The sequence below is a fragment of the Numida meleagris genome, chromosome 26, assembly GCF_002078875.1.
Source record: "Numida meleagris isolate 19003 breed g44 Domestic line chromosome 26, NumMel1.0, whole genome shotgun sequence".
Classification (NCBI taxonomy): Eukaryota; Metazoa; Chordata; class Aves; order Galliformes; family Numididae; genus Numida; species Numida meleagris.
In genome coordinates this window covers 3605493-3613941 of record NC_034434.1, presented here as the reverse complement: position 1 = coordinate 3613941, position 8449 = coordinate 3605493, and the positions used below count along the sequence as shown (strand labels likewise).

Below are 8449 nucleotides of genomic sequence, written 5' to 3'. Positions count from 1 at the left end.
GTGGGGGGGGCGGGGGGTTCTCCTCGTCGGTTCTTAGCGAAGTCATCAAGTGCGGTGGTAGGAGATGGGCTGAGCTCCTTGGCTGTGATGTGTGCGCGGCTTCTCTGGGTGCAGCCCCTGTGCGAGTGGGGGCTCGGTTTTAAAGGAAAGCGGGAGCTGTGGGGTGCCCAGCCCGGCAGAGCCCGTCCTGAACGCAGCCCTGGGTAGGAGGTGTGAACGACGAAGAGGAAATAAGCAAACAAAGCAAACAAAAAGGCCGGCGCCGCCCGGGTTCACTCCGAATTTTCAGTGGCGTTGGTTTAATCCGGAGCGGGTCATGATCCGGATTTCACGTGGGGCTCTGCGCTTCCCGGAGCGCTCCGGGTGAGGGGGCAGAGGGGGGAGGGCAGAGGGGGGGGCTGCTTTGAGCCGCCCAGCCCCCAGTTCCCATCACTCCCACCTGTTCCAACCACACACATCTGTCTGTGCTCCGCATAACTCAGGCACTCAGTCCCCCCAGTGCCCAGATTTCCACCCCCCAGGTGTTTTCAGAGCAGAGTGCTTGGTTCCCACTGCTCTCATGGCACAGGCCCGGGAGCGGTGCTGGGTACCAGGGCTGGGGCTCCAGCGTGCGGCTGTGCCCGTGCTGCCCCGCGATGCACTGAGCCACGTTGTCAGCCCGGAGTAATTACAGCTGTGTTTTTTTTTTTTTCCAGGCTGTGAGCAATACGTGTAAGTCTCCACTACATCCTTAAACAAAAGCAAAACAAAAAAACAGCAGCAGCCGTCCCGGCTTCCTGCGGGAGCCTTCGAAACCTCCAATTAGCTGCAGCCGAATTGGGCTGCGCGGCGTTTATGGGGCACTTTGTGCCATGGAAAAATAAAAGCTGTGGGCACGCGCAGGGACGGCTCCGAGGAAGGAGCGGGTGCAGGAGCCGTGCAGGCTCCTTCCCTGGGACAGATGCATCCTCAGCTAGGATTTAGGATGCTGACTTTGGGAGGACTCTGACCCGGCCGGCGCAGCTCCTGGGGCTGGCTGCACTTCAGGGCTGCCCTGGGACGAGGTAAGCTGCGAGCTGGATGGGAAGCTTGAAATGCTCCAGAATTGAATGCCTCGTAGGAACGAGTCCTGTCTGCGTTCAGAGTAATCTCAGTTCCCCTGATCCCGTTCCGGAGCGCGGGGCTCCCGGCTCCGCGTGCTTCCCGTGCTTCTGTGCGGAGTGGATCCGTTTTGGGGCTCTTTGTTTGCCGTGCTCCGTTCGGGGCTTTGTTGTGGAGTGCTGGGGCTGTGTGAGCAGAGGGATGCAGGGAGAGTGGGGTGTGTAACTCTGGGTGTCCCGCAGCCTCCACTCACTGGGAGAGCAGGAGTGGAGCAGAACCCAGAAACAGAATTGAAACCGCCGCTGAGGTGAAGGCGATGTGGGGTGTGTGGGTCAGAGCAGCTTTCCTGCACCGGGGAGCTGGCAGGGGGCACTGGGGAGGACGGTCGGTGCCCAAAGTCAGGGTGGGGGTGTCGAAGCTGAGGGCATCCCCATTGGCATTTATTGTGCTAGTTTGGTGTTGCCCTGTGCCACGCTTTGCTGTGAGCTCCTACAAGCAGCGCATTCTTGGTGAAGTCACCGAGCGTTCCTGCACGATCCGTCTGCAGAGCGGTGGTTGGACAGTGGAGATAACGAGCATTGAATGGAACCTGAGCTCCAGCTGCGGCACTCTGGGCTGGGGGGGCTGGGTGTGAGCGTGGGGGCTGCGAGGGGAGTGGGGTCAGGCACAGCTCAGCTGCTCGGCGCTTCCCTCTGCACGGCCGGGCAGGTGCTGTGTGGGGAGTTGGGAAACGCGCTGATAAAGAGAAGGCAGCTCAGAACCGACCTGGGCTGCTTTTCATTTGCATCCTTTTGTGAAGTGGGGCTGGGGCGGGTTTCGGCCTCCCGGCGCTCTCACCTCGTGCTTTGTGCTAGGCACCGCCAGCACGGCCCCCTCCGTAATTAGGGAGAGCTTTACGAGCAATGGATTAAATGAGCGGGTGTTCGACCTCGGCCGTGTCACCTGCGGGAGCCGCCTGTGTCGCAAGTGGTGGCTGCTTGTTCCCAGCTGGGATCCTTGGGCAAGAGTGGGGGGAGAACCACGGAGGCATTCAGGTCGGAGAAGACCCCTCAGACCCCCAGGCCCGTCCCACTGTGCCCACTCACTGTGTCCCAGGTGCCACATCCCCACGTGCTGGGACGGCTCCAGGGATGGTGACTCCCCCCTGGGCAGCCGCTACCTGGCTGCTCTTAGGAGAAGGAATCGTTCCTGGTGCTCAGCCTGACCCCCCGGCACAGCCCCGTGCTGTGGCTGGGTTTGGTTGTGCCACGGCCATGATGCGCTGGCGGGGCCGTGCCGTGCCTTGCAGCTCGCCCGACAGGCGCGGGGCTGGCCCACGTGCTGGCCATGCCTTGTGCTGGTTTAGATACCAGTCTTAATTGGGGCCCGGGCTGCACCGCCTAATTACTGTTTTCACTGCTGGATCGCCTTGCCCAGGATTGCGTTTGAGTCACACCATTAGGAAAGCCGATGCGACGCGCGGCGGAGCCGAGCAGAGCCGGTCCCACCTGGGCCGTCCCACGCCCATCGCAGGTGGGGCTGCTCCGGCACCGCCGAGGACGGATCCCTGAGGAGCTGTGCCCATAGCACCATCATCATCATCATCATCATCATCATCATCGTGGCGGTAGGAGCCGGATGTGAACGCAGCGCAGCACCGCTCACGCACAACTGGAGGCCGTGGAAAGAGGCAGCGCCGCTTGGAAGCGGATCTGTGTGATAGGTCACGAAACGCCCTACGGCCCAAATGTTGGAGGCTTTTCATGGGGCTAGAAACAAAAAGACCGACACAAAACAATGGGCGCTCAGAACTGCCCTTGGCGGCGCTCGCCCTGGTTCCCGTTGGGTTCCCGGTGTGCTCTGTGTGAGGCGCTGTGCCCTCTGCGGGGGACGGGCCCGGTGAGCTGGGGGAGCTGCGCCCTGCTGGGTCCCTGCATCTCCACGTGCTCCCGCTGCCTGGGCTGGGCTGGCTCCTCCTGACCTTGTTACGGACGCAGCCTGCGGGAAGGGAGCTCCCCATCCCATCCCATCCCTCCGCGCAGAGCTTCTCGAAGGCAGCGCCGAGCAGGTGAAGGAGCGACCCGACGGCGTGCGTTGAGCAAATCACACACGGAGCTATTTTTAGGGATATTAAGCCTGTAATCAGCCTGGCCGGTCAGGAGCTGATTCTCTTCTTCTCTTGCTGCTTAGTCACGCCGGGGCCGGTGGTGCCACGGAGCTCCCGGCACACGGCGCAGCACCGGGGCTCGGTGGCAGCCGTGGCTGCGGGGAACCCCCCTGTGTGCACAGACCACGCTGCTCTGCGCTGTGCGGGGACGTTCCCTGCGCCCAACGTGGCTCCGTGCATCTCTGCTGGGAGCAGAGCTGAGCCCGTACCCAGGGCACGTCGGGGTGGGCAGCGCCTGATCCCCTCCTGCAGCTCGGAGGTACAAATCCGGCCGTAATGCCGCGCTGGGCAGCGGCCAGCACCGGGCTGCAGCACGGCTGGGGCTGAGCTCGGGCTGAATCCACACCGATGTTTCTGGTTCTTCCATTTCAGAAGAGCAAAAGATTCTTTCTGAGCTCGGGGCTTGGATCTGTGACACGTCTCCGTGCGGGCTGGGTGGGGACGTAAGCGGCAAAACACGCAGCTGTGCGTGTAATCCCTAATTTACGATGGCAGTCGTCGGCCCTCCACCTTCCCTCGCTTAAAAGGACCTTCCAGAGTGTGTTCTTTACCCTCCGATAATTGCGAAATAATAATTGAAAATCGGTGCTTTCTGCTCGCTTTCCCTCCCTTTGCAGCTGACCTCCGAGCCCGCTGATGAGCTGATCCCAGGGCACGGGGGTGTGTTAGCTCTCAGCATCGGCAGCACCCACAGCGGGGCACTGACCCGTTCAGGTTGGGAGAGCCCCCTCAGATCCCCCCCCCCCGTGTCACATTGCCACCGTTCTCGGTGCCAGCACCTCGGTGTGGCCTGCCCGCACCGCTGGAGCGCTCCATCCCGCTGTCAGTGTCCCTGATGAAGGTATTAAAAGAGACTTTGTTGAGCAGCAGCGCTTCTGCCGTGATGCTGTGCGGTGCTGTGCCCCTCCAGGGCCCGCAGCGCTCGCTGATGTGTGATGCCTTCTGGTGGGGAGCACTGAACGTGGCCCTGGGGGGCAGAGCTGCAATGTGTGGGGCGGCAGCAGGGAGGGAGCGCGTGCGGCATCCCCACTTCATCGTGAGCACGTGGAGTCACCACGGCAAGGCTCCACGACGTCCCTTAGATCCGTGGAGCTGCTCCTTGCCAAGCACACCAGGCTTTGCCATCTCTTTCTTATAGGGCTCCTTGGAAAGGAGATCTTCCTTGTGCTCCTGCAGTGGGGCTGGGTGTGAGTTTGGCTGGCCGTGGCCATAGGGCGGCCTGGGGCTCATTGCTGCTCGGCACGGGTGGGATCCAGCCCCAGCTCTGCCTTCGTCACTCGGAAAATGCAGCTTTCCCATTCGTGCTTCCCCTCCTGACCCCCAGAATTGTTCTTAAAACCACGTTGGGTGCAGTGTTCCATCCGGTGCCCGTTCCCCGCCCTGGCAGTTTGGTGACACGTGGCTCCCCACAGCGCAGCGGGTTTCGTTTCCATAAGGAGAATGTATGGGTGAGCTGCTGTCCTTCCTTTCGTTACAGATGTTCTCGAACAATGACGAAGCTGTGATCAACAAGAAGCTTCCCAAAGAGCTGCTGCTGCGGTAAGCCCCATCCACCCCCCGGCTCGGCGCTCCCTGATGTCGGTGTAACGCACGAGGTGGGCTCGGGTCCTGGCAGAGCCATAGGCAAAGAGAAGTGCTGCGGCGCTTCGTGCTGAGCGTTGTTAGGAGCGGGTTTTTCCACTGAGTCGCTGGGTGCCCGTTTTGTGGATGGGAGAGCTGGAGGGCTGGACGGGTTCCCCAGTGAAAGTGGGTGGTGGGCGTGGGGCGGCGGTGGCAGAGCAGCGTGGCACTGTGCACCCAGCGGACAGCAAGGGGAGTGGGACAGGGAGCAGACATGGTCAGCATGGGGACAGAGGAGCGGCACCATGGGGAGCGCTGGGAATCAGTGGGGTGAGGAGGTGGGGGATGTGGGGGGTGGCTTGGTGTCCCGGTGTCACTGCTGTGCTGCAGGACGGAGCGAGCGCTCGGGGTGGGTGGCACCTGGGCAGTAGGAGGGGATGGGGTTTGTAAACGTTAAGGTTCAGGCGTCATGGTTTTGAGAGCTGGAATCCACTGTTAGCATACTGTGCAAATTAATCGGCGCGGATTGACAGTGCGGCCTCTGGGAGAGAAACTTGGATGCGTTTATCTGCAGGAATCTCCTGTAAATGTGTCACTGTCTACGAGACAAAGACGTGTGTGTCTGAGCGGCACTACAGCGTGGTGCCTTGTTCCCCGGTTTGTTCATTCTGCAGATGGCATTGATGCCTCGTGTGTGCGGTGGCAAAGGAGCAAGCTGTGCTTGAGCAAAATAAAGAGGGGGGGGATGCGAAAGTGGGGAACAGTGGCCTTTGTCCCACCCCGAGCTCCAGAAATGTGCGGCTCCAGCAGAGCCTTGCTTGCTGTGGGAGGGGTGCAGGGGGTTCCTGGGACCTCGCCAGCCCCTGCCTGGGTTAGGGTTAGGGTTAGGAGCTCCTGCTCCTGGCTGAGTCCCTCCCGGCTGCCTGCAAGGTGCTGACCCTCAGCTGGCTGCAGCGGGAAAGTGAGGAGTCCCAGGCAATCCCCGGTGTTTGAAGGGGCTGGAATGCATTCTGATTGCGTCGCGTTCCGGCTGCGGTGCCCAGAGCCGGGCTGGGAGGCAGAGCCCTGTCCTCGCCACGCTGAGCTGCTTCGTAGTGAAATAGTTCCACCCGATGCAGCACCAGAGCTGCTGGAGTCCCAGCTGGGCACACTCAGCCGTCCCCGTCCGATGGTGGAGGTGCTGGTGGGGTTGTCTGTTTGCTGTCAGCTCTGTGGGGCAGAAGGGCACAGGCTCAGGGGAGCAGCTGCCCGCTGATGGGTGAGCTGGGAGCCGCAGCATTGCTCACCCTGCTCTCTGCTTGCTTGCACCAGATGAGCTGAGTCCAGGCAGAGCAGCGGTATTTCCTCAGGCTCTGTTGCCTCGTGCTGATCCCGGGAGGAATTCTGGTGTCCCGCTCTTACGGAGCGCCCGGAGCTGCTCAGCACAGCGCCATGCAGGCTCCCTGCCGCCCCGGGTGCTGCTGTGTGTCAGGATTGCTTTTCCTGCGCTGCGTTCAGTGGAATGGAGAGGTTCCCTTTGCTTCGTTGTCCCCCGTGCAGGTTGCTGGGAGGAAACCCAGCGCTCATCCTCCCGCCGTGGAGGAGGAGGAGGACGATGGCTCGGTCGCTGGCGGCTCCTCCTCGGAGGGGTTTGGGGTTTTGCAGCGCTCCCCAGCAGTGTCCCTGCCTTGCTCCCGGGAGCTCAGCTCGGTGCTGTGCTGCAGGACGGAGCTGTGCTGCTGCTCTGCTGGGGCCGTGCCAAGGGCTGAGGCTGCAGCCAGGTCTGAACCGACCAAAGTGCGCAGCGGAGCCGCGGCCGCCGCTGGGAGCGATGTGTGAGGCTGCGTCTGCTGAGTCACTGCTCCGCTCCCCAGCCAGAGTCAGAGCAGAGCAGAAAACACTGAGGAATGCTCTGTGAATGCTTTTGGAGGCAGAAGTCCCAAAGCTCCGTGTGGCCTCGAGCACCCGGCTCGGAGGGGCCGGGGAAGTGCAGGGAGCAACGGAGGGGGAGCAGGAGGGCAGAGGGGTGTGCAGCCCAACAATGAGGAGCAGCCAGAGGGGTGTGCAGCCCCACAGTGAGGAGCAGGCAGGGGGGTGTGCAGCCCCACAGTGAGGAGCAGGCAGAGGGGTGTGCAGCCCCACAATGAGGAGCCCTGGGCCCTGGCAGAGCTCCCAGGTGTTGCACTGGGAGGCCATGCAATGCTGTGTTGGCATCCCCTGCGCCGGGCGTGGGTTGGGAAGGGAGGAGCAGGAAGCAGGAAGGAGTTGGGCCAGGACCTGAAGCCCTGACAGGAGGACGAGGCGGGATATTAATAGCCTGGGATTTCCATGGAGAAAGTGGGTTTTGTGGAATTACAGAAATGGTGCCTCGTTATTGGCTTAGCCGCTGTTCCCGTGGACTTGGGGTGGGTTTTTGTGTCCCTCCGATGGGAATCCGGGGTAAAATAGGAATTTTCCCTCGCTTCTCTCATTTCCCTCGGCTTTCCTCGTATTGTTGTGCATTGACATTGCGCTGGAAGCGCCCTCAGCGCTCACACGTGGGCGCACACAAACAGCATTTAATCCAAGGGACACTGGGGAGAAGCCGGGGGTGGTTTGGGGCGCTGGGGCATTGCTCGTTCTCAGAGTTCCCCTTGGATGCTGTGTTATCAGGAATTATTGCTCTCTCCAGCCCTTTTTTTTTTCTTTTTTTTTTCCCCTTTGTTTCCCACGTTTTCGGCCTTGTAAATGCGGATAACCACCAAGATCTCTTTTCCATCTCTCTTGCAGGATTTTCTCTTTCCTGGACGTGGTCACTCTGTGTCGCTGTGCTCAGGTCTCCCGGGTAGGAGCCTCCTCCTGCTGCATCATCCCAGCGCTCACACGGGGCTTTGTACCGGGGAGCTTTGTGCACTGACTGCTTCAAACGCTGTGGTTTAGCATCCCGTGCTAAAGAGGGGTGCCAGAACCTCCTGGGGCTGCTGAGAGCAAAGCCCAAGTAGCAGTGTCACTGGGCCCTGTTCCCACAGAGCACCAAGGAACACCGCAGTCCCTCTGTGACACAGCGTGTTGTAAAGTCAGTGCAGAGCTGCAGAACTCCGTGTTCCCTCTGAAATACCTTGCAACTCGCACCCGCTGATAAGTGCCCTTTCCTCTGGAGCTGCTGGGCGTCCTTCGGGCAATCACCAGACCTTAAAACAAACACCCATAACAGGTTTAAAATGCAGGGAGTCAATGGGCGCTCACAGTTCTCGCTGCTGGTGTAAGCCTGCGTGGCTTGCACAAGAGCTGGCCTTGTGCTGGAGGTGAAGCCCGGTGCCCGTCATGGGCATGCAATAAAAATACGCCCATGTGCATATATATATTGGTGCACTCTTTCGTAATGATGGACTCGTGGCTGTGATGAGATGCAGCTGTTTACTTTGCTGATGCAATTACAACTTCAGGTTTAGCACTGTGCCGGAAACCTTCTTGGTTTACTGAGGGCAGAATGAGTGATTGCTGGTTCCCATCTGTAGCATGAGCAAGGTGAGGGTGGTGCGACCCTGGAGCTGGGGGTGCCCCATCCCTGGGGGTGCCCGAGGCCATGGGTGGGCCCTGGGCACCTGACCTGGTGGGGGCAGCCAGCCCATGGTGGGATGGGGGGCTTCAATCCAACCCAGCTGGTGGTTCCATGAGCTTCAAGGTCCCTTCCAACCCAAACCT

At 60.8% G+C, this 8449-nt stretch overlaps 1 protein-coding gene across 7 annotated transcripts in view; it reads left to right on the top strand.

Moving 5' to 3' along the window:
• Positions 1–8449, top strand: part of FBXL20 (F-box and leucine rich repeat protein 20) — a 24003-nt gene that overhangs the window by 1489 nt on the left and 14065 nt on the right. For 3 of the 7 annotated variants that reach the window (XM_021378193.1, XM_021378195.1, XM_021378194.1), the window contains exons 1-2: positions 1076–4765; positions 7535–7589. In XM_021378193.1, the coding sequence (XP_021233868.1) occupies positions 4671–4765; positions 7535–7589 (150 nt within the window). In that variant the 5' untranslated portion in view covers positions 1076–4670. Of the gene's footprint in view, positions 1–737; positions 1044–1075; positions 4766–7534; positions 7590–8449 lie in introns of those variants that run through there. The other 4 variants (XM_021378192.1, XM_021378196.1, XM_021378191.1 and 1 more) reach the window with 4 other exon arrangements.